This window comes from Pipra filicauda, unplaced genomic scaffold, assembly GCF_003945595.2.
Source record: "Pipra filicauda isolate LSUMZ 115617 unplaced genomic scaffold, ASM394559v2 scaffold320_size837821_pilon, whole genome shotgun sequence".
NCBI classification, from domain to species: domain Eukaryota; kingdom Metazoa; phylum Chordata; class Aves; order Passeriformes; family Pipridae; genus Pipra; species Pipra filicauda.
The window spans coordinates 264144-283798 of NW_024104444.1; the positions used below are offsets into that span (position 1 = coordinate 264144).

Consider the following 19655-nt stretch of genomic DNA (forward strand, 5'->3'; position numbering starts at 1 on the left):
TTGTATAGGGAAGGTAGAGGCTGGAGGCAGTAATGCTCATTGAGTTTTATGACAACGAGTGCGAGAGGCTTGGGATTGAAAACAGATTTTTAAGGTTTATTTTTAATTTTCTTCACAAGTTCCTTAAAATGCTTAAAGGGACTGTGAAAAAATTGCAGTGCTTTCTTGCAAAGACAATGAAGGGAGAAGAAACTGAGAAGAGTAGACAACTTTCAAAGCATTAAATGGAGGACACAATGAATCCCAGTGAAACTTTGCTTGAAAAAGCTGGTCAGAAAAAAAGAATTAATAGAAAAAGAAGCCATTTCAGTGGAATAAGTGGCTCCACTAAAAAGGTACTTCAGTATTTAGTTCTTTAAAAATATGTAGTTAAGGGCATATGTAGGTCTTGAGGTTCCTTTTTCACAGATGCAAAAAATGGTAGATGTTGAAATTTGGTCACAGTTTCTTTTACTTACTTTGAATTTTAATATTTGTTAATTTATTGTTTAGTTTCTTTATTGTGGAAGCTGATAGAATTGGGAGCTTCTGCCTCTTTTGTATGCCCATATTCCTTGCCTTTTTACCCCGCAAGTCTTATACAAATTCTTGTTCATCTACTTTAGTGCTTTTATTACTCCTGATCTACTTATTGCTGGATAGCACACATAACCCTTAGGCATACATTAACTTGTCTTCAGCCTTCCCTAGTTTCCTTTCCTGCCAGTTCTTCTGTTACGTTAAATATTTATTTAATCTGTCCTGTACTTTATCTGCCTATAATGTCATATGTGAAGACATCCCCACTTTTTGCTTGATATTAAACCCAGTATCTTGTACATCTACTTTTTAGTCTTTCTCTTGTATTAATTATATCGAGCCCAGAATTGTGGTGTTTAGCTTCCACATCTGTCTTGCCAGCATTTCTTCTGAACTCATTTACATCCATGGGGCTGTTATTTGTTTGTTACTGCATTGCCAAGACAATTTTATGGCTTTTTTTTTTTTTTCTAAGCATAAGTTCCTCCAGCATTGTGCTGGAGAAGTGCCACCTGTTTGACTTTTCTTTAACCTCAGCCCTATTACTGCTCTGTGAGCCCTGAATAATACAAATTATCTCATCTCTGCCTTTAGAAAAACCTTCCCTGGTAAAGCCATTCTTGAGGATCTAGCGAGTAAATGTTTCATGGTTTTTGTCTGCTGTGAAAGCTTTTACCAGATACGTGAATCCTGTGCTGGATGCTTTGTGACCAGACACGAGGGCTTTCATTTAGTCCTTTTCCAAGGTGAACATGTGTTCAGCTAGGTAGCACTCCTTTTCCCCTTCCTTTGATAATACAGCCACCCTCTGCTGTACACATCATGGATTAGCTGGTGTGAATTAGTTGGCTTTATTTGTAGTAGCATATACTTTCCACCAGTTGTGTCCAAGGGATTCTTCCTGTTTAGGGAAAATATAGAGATTTGCATAACTTCAGTTAGTGGGGCTTTGATAGTTCGGACAACCACATAGCATGTACTTTATAACCGAAAGAGTTTAAAACCAATCTGCAGTGTTGCTTTAAGTAAAAGTCTCAGCATCTCATAGCTGAAGTACTTCTTGTCTTCTTACACAACTCGAAATTTATTTTTTAATATTAAAATGCCTCAAAAATGTCACTAGTGTAATAGTAAAAATAGATACTGCATATTTTCTGAAATGCAGAGTATGAGACATAAGTGAGAAAGAATTTCTGTGAGCAGAAAAAGAAATATTTTTCTCAGAGGACTGAGTGAAGAACAGAGAGGTCAATTTTAAAACCTTTCATTTTGTGTGATTACAGCCGTGCTGCAAATGCCATTTCACTATAAGGAAGGACTTTAAAACATACCTTATTTCTTGATTTGTGCTGCAGGTCAGATTAACTAAAATGGTTATTGTGTCACCCTAGAGATTCCTGCTTGCTGCAAGACCAGACTTTAAACCCTATTTTTATTATTAAAAAGGCCAGCAGCAACAAAGACTATTTTACAAGTTCTGAGACGTTTTCATAGCAATTTGATCTTTATACACAGGGTTTTAGAACTCTTTGTACTGCAATTCTTAGCATATGTGAAAATCGGAAGGGGGGGGAAGGAGCATGAACGTTCATTTGCCACTTGCAAATGAGACTGTCCCCTCTCAGTGCCCTTCTTGAGGAATGAATTTTGAACAGAGCATGTGTTGGATTCTTCTAGTGGAACAGCAGCATCTTTCAGCAGACAAAGTAGGTCAGGTTGAGGGGAAACCTGGTCCTTTGGGGGTCTGATGTATGATGCAGCTTCGCCCTGTTCCTCTTGAATTGCCATCACACCTTTTTGTCTTCAAGGAAAAAATTCAAGATGGGTATGACATTATGATTTCACCTGGGTGTGGCAGTTTCTATTTGTATCCTATTGTAGTCAAAGACACCAGTGTTAATTAACTGACCTCTAAAAGGCAAACAATAGATGCAACTTCTCTATGCTGTATTTTGATGAAGTGTATTTACTACTTTTACTGTCACTTGCTGCAGTGATTTTTCTTCCCTAATTTATGTGCTACAAACCTAACTGTTAAAGAAAGATTTGACTCTACACAGTTGCCTTTTGCTCTTTCCTAATCTTGTTTAGGAAAATCTGGCAGTAATTAGCCAGCCAGTATCCTTGGGTATCCCTTGGCATTATCTGCCTGTCTTCTCCTTATCCTGTACTTTTAACTGCTCACACAATGTTTGGACATTTAATCTCACACTTTTTAATGGAACAAAACTTGATGAAAAGATGATTTTGCTGGCTTGAGCAGGGTAATTTGGATGCCTGCCCATATCACTTAATGGGGATCTGTTGAGTCCATTATGGAGATTGAGTGTTTAAATTCATTTGTCTTAATTATGTTCTCAGAAAAATCCCTGGGATGTGTAGAATGCAATAAGACTATGAAGTTTTTTTTCTTTTGCTCCAAAACCCTGGTGAGATTCTGTGTTTTTTGAAAAATCCTTTAACTGGTTATGAGGTGGAAAATGTATTGGAGAGAGTAGACGTTAGTAATGACATGCATTTCCAGCATTGTCTTGGGAACTGCCTGGTCAAAGATGCAGCAGTTCTGTTTCTAGAAAGTGCATACCATCCCCCAAGTGTCATCCTCTCCTTTGTTATTGGTGGGTTCTCTGCCAGCACTGCCCTCCAGCAGCAGTGCTCACTCCTGCAGAATGTCTGTGCCAACAGTTTGCTTTGTCTGCTTGAATTGCATGGGGTAAAAATGGTGATGGTGCAAAGGCACCACCCATCCTCAGCCAGAGCAGCATTCTGGTACTCCCCTATCAGAGACTTGACCTGCCCAGTCCTTTCCACCCCATGCTGATGCCAACCCAAAGCCCTCTCGCTATTTAATTCATAGCTCTGTGTCTTCTCCTCAGACTTGACCATGGCTGCCCATCAACATCAGCTGTTAAAAGGAGAGGGAGTCTTGTTTCAATGCTGCTTCAAGCCAGAAGTGTTCAGCAGCCACACGTTTCTGACATGTCTAACTACAGTAGAGCTGGTTGGTATACGTTTTGTAGGGTTGAGAGAGAAGGGGGATATGTTTTCTAATGACTCCCAGGGATGGCAGCAGAACGTTAGGCTAATAAAGGCTTTTGTTTTGGTTTTGCTTTAAGTTTAATGGTTTTAAAAGTCCTTTTACTTTAAGTGTAATGGTTCTTAAAAGTAAAGCAAATTATCTTTCGCCTTCTGGTTTTCTTTGTCAGTGGAGCCTTTTGGAATTTAATCTTTCCCCAGAGGGATTCTGTGTGCATGGCATGTTTTAATGCCTCTTCTCATGGCAAGAAGACTGTGGTGTACATATGACCATTGTGCTGACTGAACTACATTGCTAGCAGGAAGGTGTACTTTACTTCTACAGGGATACTCCATAGCTCCCTGTAAGGAGGAGTGGCTCCAGGTGTTGGAGGCCTGTGCAGCTGAGGCTGGGAGTCAGCACCTGCCTCTGCCAAAAAATCTCAGCATTTTGTTGCTGAGATTTAGTGCTTATTCTAAGCATTTCATTGCTCCTGCTTCATCACAGGGAGTGATGATGTCACATAAAAGTAGTTTCTAAGCCTCAGCCTTTCACAGAGTTTGTGAAGTTGCAAGTTACTTTTTCAGGTTTAGTTTTACTTTCCCCCATCTCTGATTGGTTGCAGTGTGGTCCTGAATATAAAGATATATATTCAAGACTGAGACTAAAGGAAAGTTTGTCTTAAACATTTTATGAAAGTAGGGTGGCTAGAGTTAACCTCAGACGTTTGCAGAACACTGGTAGTCTTAAACTCTGTAGTATCTAAAGTATTCTTGAAAGCAATACTGTATATTTGGAAAAAAAACCCCAAGCAAAACACCAATGAACTCAGTGAATTCTGATAAAGAACCTTGTAAGTGTTTACACTGCACACAAAAGCAAGAATAGTGTGTGTGGTAAGTGAATGATTGTAACTGGCATTGAAAAAGTACTACTGTGTTTCCATAAGCAAAAGCCTACATAGTGTGATCAAAGCTGACTTGCAAATAGTGTTGCTTTCATAACCGAAACATTTATCCCATCTTCAAAAAAAGAAGAACAATGAACACCAAACCCTCCAAAAATTCTACTCTCAATGTATCTGTTAAAGTCTTGCTTTCCCCAATTTCTGCTAAAAAATATTGAGCATATGGATAATTTAGTCTTCCAGGGAAGAATGCCCTTTTAGGAAGCTTGCCCTGAAAGACTGGTTTTTTAAATAGCCTTAGCTGCTGCAGTACTTGATGTGAAGTTGCCAGCATCACTAAAGTCTACTTATCTGAAGTAAAATAAGACTTATAAAAACAGCCACCCAGAAACCACCCAACCAAAAGCTCTCCTCCCCAAAACACTCCTCCAATACCCCACAGTATTTCTTTGTTGTGGATTCATCTTTAAGTGGGAGCAAGTAGGGGAGTAATACCGTGTAGGTGCTGCAAGCTCAGTTGTCGTCTGATTTTTCTCCTCTCCAAATGGGATCTCTGAGAGATGAAAAGCAAGCAAAATCATAGTGTGTTGCAAACTTAATAAGCAAAATACCTGTATTGCCTGGATGAGGCACTCCAATTAATTAATTGTTTTTAGAGTGGGAGGGAGGAGGAGAGGAGATTTGGATGCTTTCCTGCCATGGTATTGTTGTACTTTAATTTTTTTAAGATGTGCACACATACACATGCAGAGAAATCCCCATGTGAACAATTTTAAGTCCAGTGAATGGGGAGAGAATGGACTAAGGAGCCATTCTAGTGGCAAGTCAGATCATTTAAGGGTTAAGATCAAACCCAGAGGTCTCTGTTTGGAAAACCTGCATTCTCTACCTCACTCTCCAGAAAGAGTGCTCCCCTCCACCTATGCTCCAAGATGGACAGCTGGTGAATCTGAAAGTGATGTGGTTGTAATAGCAAGGTGGACAATCCAAGGTAGGAAGTCTGTCAGCAGACTTGACTGGATTGAGCTCCAGAGCAGCTGGCATCTGTAGTTATTGAATAGATGAAATAGTATGGACCTTGAAATGCAGGCATAAAGCTTATTTTTTATTTTAATCCTCTTTGCTGTAGGTTTCTATTCTATCCCAAGTTTACTTAACCCAGGTAAAGGTTGTTTCTAACGATTTCTTTGTGTTGAATGGTTTCTGGAGGTGAGTGAAAATAAACATGTAGCATATCTCTCTACCTTACTTCAGATGTTTCTGAACATTCAAATATGTACTGGGAAAAGAAAGACTAGCAGTCAATGGCAGCATCCTGTTCAGTTGGATGTTTCACAATGGCACTATTGAGTGCTGGGTTCAGGTAATACAGCATGAAGAAATTGAGTATCTTGCTTGTGCAGTCATGAATTGAGATTTTGAATTAAGAACGTGCCCAGTTCCCAGAACTTGGTAACTCTGTTTTTTAACACTAATCCGGCTTCATAAACCAATTCAGATAAATATTTTCTGATAATCAGAAATGGCAAAGCTTATGAGCTGATAAACCAGCTGCAAGCGTCCTCTTAAGGCTGCGTTGATACCACAATATGGTCTTCATAAAAGGTGTTACATGGCGTGGTCTATAGTGCTCTAAGCATGACAACAGTACTGGAGTCTGTCAGAAGTGTCCATAAAGACAGGGAAAGATGCTTTGAAGCACATTGTGTCACTAGGAACTGCAGAGCTGTCTGAAGCTGCTATAAAGAGAACAAGATCCTTAGGATAATGTATGTCATAATTAATGTAGATGTTTTCTTTTTAAATTAGATGCAACAGTTGGAGTTAGCACAGATGCAGCAAAGAGAAGCCAACCTCACAGCTTTGGCAGCCATCGGACCGAGGAAGAAAAGACCTTTGGATTCATCAAACATTGGATCTGGGCTGGAGGTACAGACATGGCTTGCAATGACTTGCATGGTGTTATGTCTTCATACTGAATTATGTTTATCTTTCCCTGTAGGAAGACATGAAAATTCTTTCACACAAAATGGTTTGTTACATTCTGTAAGAAACCCAGTTTGTGTGTTAGGTGCTGGAAAGGATTGTTTCTGATAAATTTGTTGGGGTGTTTAATTGTGTGTTGAAGGAAGAACTGTGGATAAGAGCACTGTGTAAAGGATGGAATGAAATGATGACTCAGAGAAATTTCCATCTGCAGCGGAGGGTAACGAGGCTGTGGTGGCCTTCCACAGCAGGTAGATGTTATGGCCCCTCACTTGAACTCACAATGGATGTTTTGGATGACTTTTGAAATGGATCTTGATTTGACATTTGATGTGGACATTTATCCGTGCACAATGCATAGAGACTCTTTCCAAATATTCTGTGAGCTTGCCTTGGCTAGACCCTCCCAAAAAGCAATAAATAAATAAATAAGACCAGACTATTCACTTCCTGCAATGAGCCAGTTCTGGCTCACGTTGAATTTTAAAAGTGCATTGAAAGTGCTTTTAACAACTCTTTTCTGAACAAATCTCTTAATGTGCTGGAGATTAACTGTTTCTAGTACCTGGGAAGCTTTCGTGGCTGCGGAAGTTCATTCTAAGGAGACTGACAGCCTGCTGCTGTTATTGTTCATCATCTTTGCTGGAGATGGGAGAAATGTGTTACCGGCTGTCGTTCAAGTGTTACTGCCAGTTTTTCCCCCTCTTTATCAGGAAACCTCGATACTGCTCAAGTGAAAGGCTGATTTGCTGCTGACACAATCAGTGAGCAGAAGCCTGGAAAGTAACTCTCATGTGGAGGAAGTGATGGTAAAGTTGTCCTTTCTGATGAACCTAAAGTCTTTTTCATTCTTGTGGCCCAGGAAGCTTGAATAGATGCTAGAATTGAAAATACTCTGTAATTTTTGCATAGTGGAGTCTGGGAGGACCTTGTATAAAGCTCAGTTATTTGCAGTGTAAATGAGGCAGTGATGGCATCTGTCCTGTAGTTTTTTCTTCATCCTGGACTGTGACAAGAGACCTCACTAAGCAGGTGAGATAGACTTGTTTCACTGATTCTTTTTCTTTTTTTTTTTATTCCCCTGACATGGATATTACAATTAGGTCTTTCAATGCTCCCTGTTTACCACAAGTGAAGGGAAGGAATCTGTCTCTAAACAAGCTGCAGAAAGCAGCGTTCACAGCTTTTGAGCAGCTATTCTTCTTTTCTTTGAAGTTTTTTAATGCATTTTCACATGAAGCTCAATGTATAGTTACTTTTTTATAATACCACTGGAAAAACTTGAAAAAATGAGTCTAGCACAAGAACAGTTTTCCCCATCCTTTTCTCATCTTCCCCCAAGCTTCTATCGAGTAACTATTCTTGTTCTTCATAGTGGTTTTCTGTAATTACTGCCGGATTTGTTTCTGAATATTTAACAAGTCTGCCTGTTAGGTACTTTTCAGTTACTTCTCATCATCTGTGTAATGTCTGCTTTATTAAAAGCTTTGTGAGATTGTGCCAAAGCGAGACAGACAACAGTGTTCCTATTGAAAAGTGGTGATCCATTATTTATATTGGCAGTTTGAAAAAAAGTGGGCATAACACACCTAAAACTGACCATTACATTGATAACATTTCATTGTCACAAATTTACCTGCTGTATTTTAAGGTGCTTCTTGTCTAAGTTGCTCTACTGGACTGAGTTGTGAGGGCAGTAGGGGAAAATAATTCTACCAGTGAAACTATTTTCATTTCTCGCATGCAAGCTTGCATTCCAGTGCAGAGTACTTAGGCTTCATGCTACCAGAAAGAAAAAAAAAAAAGGTCTGCAGAGAATTGCTATTTTGTGAAATTATGCAGGATAGAAAACTTGAGAAGGATGTTTAGACTTAAATGTTTTAAGTGTCCCAATATGTCTGAGCAGGATTTATAAAAGGCTTAAGACTTCTCATGTAGAATAAAGAATGGTTTTGACAAACACTCTCTAGTTCAAGAAGCAGAACATTTGTAATACATTCATGATAACATGGCAAAACATCCTGAGCAGTAAACAACATTCCATTCTTCAGAGATGAAAGGAGGTCTTTGAAACTGAAAGCAAGTACAATATGGCCTTAGGCTGATACACATTTGGGCATCTTTAAAATCATCTTTTTGGGCAACCTGTCTGAGAAAAATTTAAACAGGCAGGATATACTTTCTCATTTCAGATTGCAAATACAGACAAAATACAGACAGCTTTACTCTCAAGTAATCTTAAATGTCAGGGCTTCCAGACTCTGCAATGGCAAGGAGTAAATCTGTGCATAATACTCCTGTGACCTTTTTTTTTTATTTTTAAAGCCTAATATCTTCATAGACAGATATGATGGAAGAAATTATTCCTGAATACGAATGATCCTTTGACATTATTGAGTGAAATCAGTGGTGGTAACTGTATTGAGATTTTTAACTAAGACTTCAACTTTCTTTGGATAATGTTCTTTGTTTCTATCTCTTACATCCATGTTACAGCAAAGTTGACTCTGCACAGCTTCTTTTTATGGTTGTCTGCTGCAATAATTAAAGGAAAGGAATTGTTTCAAGCAGTTATTGATATTAACTGAAGCCCTAAGGTATTTGGGGAGACAGGGAAGAAATAATCAGTTACAGTTTGTATTAAATAAGTGAAACTCTGTAAGCAAACTTGTCACATATTTGTGTTTCTTTTTTCAGTACCAAAACGTAATGGGTACTGGGAAAGTTCAGCTCACCAGACTGGGTCAGTTGGATCTGCTGCCTTCTTTTGCAGCCAACGTGAAAGGCTAAACCCAGCATTTTGTTGGCATACCATACTTCTTTTCTCCACAAATGAGTATCTGTGTTTAACTGGGATGATTCTTCAGCCCTAGATTTTTGTTTCTTCACACTCTGGCACCTGGCTTTGCACCTCGTCTGAAAAGTCTTTTTCCTGAAACAGTTGAATGCCTGATTCCTGCACATTCATCATTTTAATCTGGGAGCTAGACCATGTGGTGACACAAACATGTGCTTTACAGCTAGAAGGCTTACCAGGAGCTGCATCACCTCATAGTGTGGCAGGGAACAACTAAAGAAAGAGGTTCTTGTCCAGATGAGTGCCTGCCAACTAGTTTGGACCTAAAACAATATAAAAAGGGTAAACTCTATCTTGCCATGATTATTGCTTATGTATCACTAAACCTGAAATAGCAGTAGGGACAAATCCCTGATGATCATGATCATCCCTGAAAGGCATGGAAAAACAAGGCTAATTCTCTTAACCTAATTCAAAAAAAAAAAAAAGGCATCAGTATAATGGGAATTCTTTTTTCCTTCTTGTTGGAAACACTAGTTTGGGTAGTTTTGCATGTTCTCTTCACTGCAACTTACCATTTGAATGGTATTGTTCAAAAAGAGTAATTTGAGAAAACCCTGGTAAGAAAATCCCTCTGTTGTGAAAATGTGTTAATTGGTGCTACTTGTATTCCAGAGGTGGCAATATCTTCATCTCTCTCATTCTGGTCCCTCTGGACACTTTTGGATACAATAAGGGGGAGACGCCTTTGGATTTGATTTATATGTGTTTTGGGGTTTGCACATTTGTTACCCACCTCTTCTCCTCTCCCAGTTTGAGGGCATGTAGTAAACAGTAATGAACTAAAGGATGGGAAGAATTGAAAAATAACTTGTCTTAAGAAGGGAGGACACTTATAAAACAAATAAGAAAAAAGTAAACTTGAAACCACAAACTCATTTTTCCAGTTCTGTGTTCTGTTTCTCATGGTTTTTATTGGTTGGTAACATGCCCTGTAATGCTTTCAATGCTGATACATAGTCAAGGATGGTTTTTTTATTAAGTTTTACTGCTTTTCTGATGACAAAGCCATTTTGGAAACAGCTTTATCTCATTCTCACTGTAACTGGAGTCTTAGAAATTTGAAAACCATTGTAGATATTTAAAGCTTTTTTTCTCTGAGAAAATAGACTACAGTTCTGAGTCCTTAAACTTTCTTTCCTTCTATCCAAAAGTGTCTTGGGTGCAGGGTCATCTTCAGCCCTTAACCGAGAGCAGTATATTTGTGTGGCATTGTGCAGCAGGGAGGGGAAAGGTCTACATGCATTTTTGAAAGTAGAGTAAGGACAGTAGCTGTTATGCTTACGATCAGCTTCTGAAGACTGTGGTTGGACCATTCTTCTACTTTGTGCAGGAAAACTTAGCGGGATGCCTGTACTTCTGTGTAATTTTTTGGGGTACAGTGCCTGCTTCTCATTAGTTTTCTGGCTCCATGATAACGCCCTAAGTACTTAAAAACAATATCGTCTGTCCTGCCCCGAAGTGCTGTTGGTGTTGTGTCCCTCACTTTCCTTCTTCCAGGTTGGTCCCATTGAACCGATTCAGGGTTATATCTCATGTCTTTTCTTTCTTTTTGCCAGATCCAATGGCAAAGGAAATTTCCTCCTTTCAGATACTGCCTGTGTCTGTTCTGTCCCCTGCCAAGACTGGCTGCTCTGTTAGGAAGTGTGGATCTTACCTTGACACATGTAGTCTGGCTTTGCTGTGGAAACTTAAGCTACTGCAAGTAGTTGCTACAGAAGTAAATAATGCAGCTGATATTCTGGGGTCAGTGCAGAGCTATTCAAGTACTTTCTTTCTGTCAAACTCCTAGCTCTGGCCAACATACTTAAAATAATGTGAAACTTCCAGGGTTGTGCACATCTAATACAGCAGTCCGCAAATAAGCTTGCATTCTCCTTCTGCAAAGAAGTTTGGCAAGAAAAAATGGGAGAAATGTCTTGTTTACCACAGTGCTCATTGTTCCATTTTTAGTATTGATTGTGGATGGAGGAAATGAGCTTGTCATCTTCTCTTGTCTCTGCCACATCTGATCATTGTTAGCAGAAGTTAAACTTACCCTCCTTACTTTACAGCTTGGGGTGCCAGTATGCATGGTGATTAAACATATTCTGTACATGATGCTTATTTAAGCTTTGGAAATGCTCTTTAGGCTGACCAAGGGAGAACTAAGCCTTTGAGCAACAAGTCCTTTCTGCAGAATGAAAGAAAACTCAACCCTTCCAAATGACTGGGGAAGAGACATGCTTTGTTTTTTCCGCTATGTGACAATCAAATGGCTTTCTTTCTTTCTTTTTTCTTTTTTTTTTTTTTTGACATTTGCAGGATGGGCGTGTGTAATTAAGGGGTATATGGCTTTACGCTCTTAACTGTAGAAGTTACTGCCACCTTTTTGGCCATAAACTCTTCTGATGAGAGAACATGCAAGCATAATTCATCAGCTTCAGTACTGGTGCTAAGGGTGTGACTGTGTCTAAGTGTGAACTTAAAGGCATAAGTTGGCTCTGTAGCAAATGATGATAGGTTTGCTACTCCCAGTATATCCATGAGGTGCAACGGGGCTGCGCCCTCATTCTTGGCATTGGTACATGATAGTCTGCTGAAGTATTTTCTTAAAAGCTCCAGAAAATTAGTTTAAAAGCAATCACTTCAAATTGGACCTAGATTACTTGCATATAAGTAGGTAATCATATCCAGGCTACAAAATCTCCTTTCTGCATTTGAGCGGTTTCCCTCGCTTTCTCTGTGTCTCTTTCTGTCTGTCACCCCTTCCCCCAGCCCATAGGTCTAAAGTGATAGAGGAGGGAGGGTGGGGGTTTTCTACTTTCCATATGCTTAATGTATGCAGACTCTTGATTTCAATTTCTGGTTCTTATTTAAGCTCCTGGAAAATTGAAGCATCTACAACATGGTCACACCTTTGGGGAAGAAGGGAGCTAAAAGTTACCGCAATTATAAAATATGGCTTCAGTATCTTAGTTATCTGTTTCAAGACCTAACTAAGCACAGCCCTGTCAGCTAGAGAGCTTTAGTTTCCATGCTGAATTTCCTGGCTGCTGTCAGTCTAGGCCATACACTTGATCTGAATTTTTTCCCCATGTAAATAGGCAAAAATATTCTCAACTGCCATTCACGCACTTCAGAAATACAGTTCATTGGCCCATATCGTGCTTTCTCTGTGCCAGAGATGAACTTAATTCTTCTTATGTGTGAAAGATATCTGCAATTTAAATGACTAATTGCATTGTAGCTTTAGGCTGAACATATTGGTAACGCGCAAATGTTGATGACATGTGAAGGGTCAAGAGATTTATAATTTAGTTGACAATACGTTGCTTAAAATGATGTGGCAAAGAGCCAGAAAATTTCAGCTTAATAATTGTCTATTAACTAACATGACATATTTGTATAGTATTCATTACCTCCAGGTACAGATTAAGCATCTGATGTACCCATACGAAGTGACATGCGTACATGAATCTTGGGCATAATAGTGAATAAACTGACATTGCATTCGCAATAATTTGTTTCAATATGTAAAACATGTTGTTGCCTACATTTGAAAGGACTTGTAGGAATGTTGCAACGAAATCTGAGGAAAAATGCGTAGTTGAGTAGAGTTCTCTATTATATAGATGTGACGGCTTCGTGAGGCTTTTTTGTAGGCTGCAGGTATCATCTTAAATACACATTTGTTTTCAGCTGCACAAGAAGCAGCCTGAATATAGAGATCTAAGTTTTTCAGAATTGGCTTGATCTACAAGGTTAAAAAAAAATAATCCCAAAACCCCAACCTAACACAACCAACTTTATTTTTAAAAAAGAATCATATAAATATTGAGTAATGTAATATGTTAGTATTGTTAATGTGGGAGTATTTCTGTCAGACCAAGGTTTATTAGAATAGGCAGTATCAGTAGGCTGCCTTGTCACCAAACTAATATCAACTTCTTTCACTTTGTTTTCTGTGACCTAAGTTAGGCACTTGTTTGTACAAGCAAAACTGTCACAATTCTGACAGGGTCTGTTCCTTTCCCCCTTGCTGCTGGGGGAGACTCAGGAAAGTGTTTGAACACTCCACAATGTGTTCATTGCTTTTTAACCTTTTTTCCTTCCATGAGACAGGAATGTGCTTTGTGTTTTACAGCTGGGAAACTAATGTACAGTAGACATCAGTGACCTCAGTGTGACCACAGGTGACAGAGATGGGGCTTTAACCTGGATGCTTTTACTTTAACTCACCAGGTGCTCTTACGACCTTTCAACAACATCTCTGCTGCACACAGCTGTAATTTTTCAGTGCTTGGAAATGTCATTGAAAAGTGTCTCGTGACCTTGCTTCCTTCTGCTGGTGGTATTTTTATAATGTGCAGCAGAGCTGCGATAATAGTTTGCTCTCTTGGGATCTTGGCTCTGGGACTAGGATGTGTTTATGCCACACCAAAAATTGAAATGAGAACTCTTGGCTTGGCTTTTAACATTTGACTGAACACTTTGCTCTCTTAAAGTGTACCACTCCCAACAGTTTAAAATTTTGAATGTGATTGGTGTGAAGCCATTGAATTTTAGAAGGGAGCATGTACTCCACCAGGAGCAGCTCACTGAGCCTGACCCAAACTTGGTGAGAAGGAAGGTGTCTGCTGACCTCCCTGAGCTTTGTATCAGGGCCTGTAGAATAGCTCTGAGCAATTTTGATATCCGTGTCAGTACCCATGACTCGCAGATCACAGATCTCTTGCTTCATATACCTTGGAGACTAGAAATAAGGTGGTGACGGTGGCTCAGGTAAAGGAAGAGCTTCCTTTTGAGCTGTGGCTCTGTATCAACTTCACTCTTGCCTTTTCAGAGTTGGTATTTAATTCTCCGTCCAGCCACTAGAGAGAGCTCTAGAGATCTTAAAAGAGGTTTCCAGAGCAACCCCGCAAAACTAGCTGCCCAAGAGCATGGGACTACAGCAGGAACTCCACAATGTCTTCTGCTGCCAAGATGAGTGAGAGTAACCGATCTCTGTCAGGTGTGTATAAAAGGCTCCAAGGATCAAGAAAGGGTGACAGCGTGCTGTTTTGGAGAAGTTGCTGACTGGACTCAATTCTGAATCAAAAGCAGGGCTGCTGCTATCGTGACTTCCTGGGACTGATTTTAAGCGGACTGGTGGTCTCGGTGCTGAGAAGGGTGGTTTACAGTGGTGCAGAGTTACATTGCTTCAGCACCTACCTGGTTTACTAACAGGGTCTGTCAGCTGTGATACCCATTTTGATATACTGATAGTTAGCCCTCCTGGGCTGCATATCTCTATGTCATTTCCCTTTTGGAAGGAAGGCAGGGCTGGGGGGTTCAATGAAAGTCAGGAAGTTAAGGATAACAAAAAAAAAAAAAGAGGGGAAAAAAGAGAAATTGTTAGTTAAAGCACTAAAGATCAAATGTCACATAAGGAGGATAGAGGCTGATTGCAGTACCCTTTGCTAGAATTAATTGTACAGGGATGCATTTTCTATTCACGTACTTTATACTTGTCTGTGGCCTGTTTAAAAAGCAGCACTTTTTCACTTTCTCTCAAAGGGGCTCACAAAACTGTCTTGGGGTAGGCTGAAGACCAGCAGTGAGGAATCTCCCAAAATAGCAAGATGCAAGTGGTTGCTGCCCAACTGGGAGGAACGTAATAGAGATGTCTGGAAGCAAGGAGTGGGCTGGTATTTTTCAGGTCTCAAAAGCAGTGTGGTGTAGCTTCTGTGCAGGAAGGGGTATATGAGATGTGTTTTAAAGAGAGGATTATTGACTGCTGCCTAGGGCCAGACAAGGTCAACCTGCTGCCCAACAGGGTTTTGCTCAAGTGGAGCCTCTGAGAACTGAGAGGCAGAGGACCTTCCCGTGAAGTGTCCCTTGTGTCAGCTGAGAGCTCAGAGGTGGGCACTTCTTAAGTAAGGTCTTGGACATTAACAGAGGCATCTGTGATGGTTCATTGTGGTGTGCAGAACTTGGACCACTGCTTGGTCCAAATTCCAAAACAAAACCATGAAAAAACAGTGTTTCAGTAAAACTATAGAAGACAATACCTAAAAGGAGTTATTGCTCAACACTGCATAAATTTACTTAAAAGTGAGTTCCCCAACATCATCCCAGTCTGGACTGGACTGACCTAGACTGTTTGTTGGCTGCTTTAATTTTAAACCATCATATACTTTGAGAGAAGGACCTTTTCTTTTAATTTGTGCTAGCAGCTGTTGGTTGTTAAAAAGCTCCTGGCCCCTGACATGCTGTACTCAGTAGCTGATAAACCATAGTGATGCTATGTGAAACTTAGAAGTATGAACTGCCTGTCTTAGAAAACAGGACTCCAGGATAAGCTTTGGCTTTGGATGTGGTGTTACAGCATAACATCGCTTTACGTCTGCACTGGGCATGATGGGTAAGAGTTTAGGAATAAACAAATCCATAACTTTGTCTTAAATGCAGGCACTTTGAGGCTTCTGCCCTATTGCAGCCAAAGCAAGCTGGGGGATTTGTGCCATCTGCCTCCTTTTTGTAAGGGAGTGAACAGGATTGAGGTGGTTTTGTTTGATGTCTTTTTAAAGGTAAGACTTCTAGTCTAATGACTTATTTAGAGAGAAAATACTTTCACCTCAGTAAAGTTCTTTGAATTATAAAGGACATTGCTGTTGGGTTACTGAAAACCCTTGGGGTTTGTTTCATTTATAACATTGCCTCAGGCGTTCTGCTGCATCCTGTTGGATTGACCTCCTTTTCAACCCGTGCTGGCAGCTGCATTGCAGAGCTATCTTTTCCCTGGATCCTTCAGGGTTGTCATATGACAGACTTGAACTGTGACCCTTTTGTGTCTTACCAGGACAGCAGTGCCCTCTGTGTGATGTGGCCAGCAGTCTTCCCCACGCACACATTTGTTCCAAGCCATTTAACAAACTGAAAGTTTCAAATGATGGCATTTCATAGTGTTTAATAGTATTGACTGTAAAGCAAATGAAATGGTGCTGAATACCCTGCGTGCTGCTTGTAAGAAATACAGCTTCCATTTCTGCAATGTGCCCTGGGTTTTCTGTGGCTAGCGTGTGCTCTCTGGTGAATCTCCTTATATTTTTTAATAAATTTCAGTGCTTCCCTCCTAATGACAGTAGCATTCACCACTACAGTCCAGCAGTGGTATTTGTTTCTAATATATGGGGGTTTTAAACAGATTTCTCTAAGCAAAGTGGGCAAAGTCATTTTGCTGAAGTCTTGCAGAGAGTGTTAGGGTAAGAATTGATATAGTTAACACTGCATCTAAGCAACACCATCTCCAAGTGGTGTTGATGCTGGCAGGCATTGCCTTGCTGAAGTTACAGAGACTGAGTACTCATATTTGTACAAATTACATTCATTAGCAAGAACCCTCCAGTAGTGATAAGAGACTGGCTGTGTAGCATAGATTGGCTCCAAGATAAGTAGCCAGTCTATTGTGCAGCTCATGGTACTCTGCCTCCTCCCCACCCCTAATAATAAATCTTGGGACATTTTGGAAAGCGTGGGGGTTGCTCATTCCAGTAACCTGAATGCATAACTACTAAACACCATCATCTCCTACCACTTGTGTTTTCATAACCAAGTGAGGCAGCTGACTGAGAGGGATAGGCTCAGATACCATATTCTGAACATCTGGATGCTTTGACAGAGTATTTTTTGCTCCCTTAAAGGACAGATCACAGAAGATGGCCAGGATGAGAGTTTCTCCTGCCCATGTTCCAAGGCCTAGAGCCCACTCACAGTGATGTTTTTCTTCAAGAAGAGATGGAAACATCTGGAGCTTGGGGGGGCTTGCAAGTGTGCAACCTAGGGCTCTGTGGTAGTACCTTCTTCATAGTTAGCTTGTCCTTTCTCAGTGCAAGTGTCTGTGTAGCAGACTTCAGTGAAATAGCAGTTATTTATCTTACCATATTAATATAACTTCAAAGAAAGACAGAACTTTCTGGTTGCTTTGACTGAAATAAACCATCAGCTGGCAAGTACTTGCTTTCTCTTCTGAAGTATCTAATGTGCAAGGACTTCTGGATTGCTGGTTTTCAACCTGTAAAGCTGAACATCAGCAGGATAGTTTTATACAAGTAGGCAGTATAATCCAACCAGTTTGGTTAAAACTTGTATTTACATGGAATGTTTTTTTTCTCTCTCCCCCATTTAGGGTTTGAATGGCAATGGAATTGCTCCTGGATCATCAGGTTTTAGCCTTACAAAGCCGATGCTCTGTCCAAGAGTAACCCGTGTCTGTCTCAGGGACTTGATATTCTGCATGGAACAAGAGAGGGATATGAAGCATTCTCTACACTTGTACCGTGTTCTTCTGAAGTGATTTGAATTTTACATTTGACCTTGCTGTCTACTGCCAAAGAAAACACTGAAGCATTGTTGCACTGTCTCGAAATTCCGATTTCTGGAAAATGATCCGTTGTAAGGATAACTCTTGTTTACAGATAAACATTTTTATTAAATACCTAACTGAGCACCTGTCAGGTTTTTAATAATATTTGGCTTAAATCAGTCTGTAAACCAGTGAGAACACTGAGCTGCACACAACAAGCACCTGACTACCTGCTTGCATTTAACTGTCTTGCAGGCTCTGAGGGCTTGATAAGTGTCCCTAGTTTATGTATGTCATTTGCTTCAGTACTCCAGAGTCTGCAACATCTGTTCTATGTGTGGTACCACCTTCTAATCCAACCTTATTTAGGGAAACAAATAACACTTTAATGGCACTGCATAGCATGGCAACTGTATTTAATTATGAACCAGCTGTCAGTCAACATGCTAATGTATTGCCTGTCTGACTCAGCATCTTCTTAAATTTTCTGGGTTTAGAATTAATGCTGGATGCTCATTTTTGGAGAGAAAGTAGCAAGCAAAAGGAATGAGGGGTCCTTTCTACCCTGCACTTTGCCTCAATTGCCCTCACACTTTCCTCTGAGAAAGTGGCTGAGGGAAGGTGAAGAAATGGGTTGCTCTTGTGATGGAAGTACATCAGACAGTGTAGTTAGGGCATACCTTGATGTTTGGGGAAAATTCAGAGTTACTAAAAATACAAAGAGTGGAAGATCCTAAAAAGGAAGGGTAAACAGAAGAAACAGTCTAACTTTCTCTAGATATAAAAAATAGCATTGAACTTGAGTATGGATGTGGAAAGAAATGAACAAAACCAACCTGTGATGACTACAAAAAATGGGAGAAGTTGAAATGCATTAAAACTCTGCATCTGGAGACTCTATTAAGGAGAGGAGCAGGGTTTGCAAAGCACAGGATTCACTGCTTTGGAATATTGATTTAATACCTTAATGTGGTGTAACAGGGAAACTACTCAAGTAGAAGGTATTTATACAGTTGCCTGGTTTCCATTCAGTAAGGAGGAGGACTCTGGATTATTAAGACTGCTAGAATAGATTCAAAGATTTTTTCCTTGCTGGTAAAGACTGCCTTGTGGTGGAAGGAAAACCCTCTGGGTTGCCCTTCTCCCCAGCCTCCAAGCATTTTGCCTTCCATGACACAGCGCTGTATAGCATGGCTATTTCCCAGGAGTGGTGGGAAAGGCACTGACTGTATTTACAGAATAACAGAACACTCTGAGTTGGACGAGACCCTCAAGAATCATCAAGTCCAACTCTTAAGTTGAACGGCCTGTATGAGGATTGCACCCACAACGTTGGCGTTATTAGCACCATGCTCTAACCAACTACTGAATGGCTTCCTGCTGAAACTTTTTTCTTTTAAAGAAAAAGCTTCCTATGGTTACTTGGCATGCTGCTTCAAAACTTGAAGCGATAATTCATGCACCCTCCACTGTCAGAACCACTGCAGATAGTTACCAAATTCACTGTTTTGAATCAGTTATGTTGTTTTTTGTTGGAACAGTAGTAAACAAATCTGGTAAATGTATGCTGTAAATTATTTATATATGTATATATGGCATATATATATATATATAAAAGAAAAGCAGTACTTTAACTAAGCTATAGTTTGCAAGATATTGATGGCATTGGGCAAAATTGTTTTGTATAATTAAATGCTTAGCTTTACTTTTTATGTAAAGTGCAGCATTTTCCATATTTGTGTACTGTATCTTATTGATCAGATGTTAAAAATTATTTTAAATACTGCATTAAAGCGATTATTTTATTAAAAATAATAAATCAGTAACTTTGTTTCCTTATGTGAGGAATTCAGCGTCTGAAGCTGTCAGCACCATGACTAATGGTTTGACTCCGAGAGCGAGCCCCAGCTGTCTGCCCATCACAGGAGTTGGCATGGTTGCCTCACGTGACATATTAATTATAAACATCTTATTTGAAGGTTTTTTAAACAGAAGTAGGTGACAGGGCAAAGGATTTAAAAGGATAACTTGAAGCAGGGGGTGG

General features: G+C 39.9%; 1 protein-coding gene across 1 annotated transcript in view; it reads left to right on the forward strand.

Moving 5' to 3' along the window:
* The window catches only part of TAF4B (TATA-box binding protein associated factor 4b), a 70256-nt gene extending 50819 nt beyond the window's left edge, over positions 1-19437 (forward strand). Inside the window, exons 14-15 of the mRNA XM_027746002.2 lie at positions 6252-6371; positions 17435-19437. Of these exons, the coding sequence (XP_027601803.2) occupies positions 6252-6371; positions 17435-17602 (288 nt within the window). The 3' untranslated portion in view covers positions 17603-19437. The remainder of the gene's footprint in view (positions 1-6251; positions 6372-17434) is intronic.
* Positions 19438-19655: the final 218 nt, after the last annotated feature.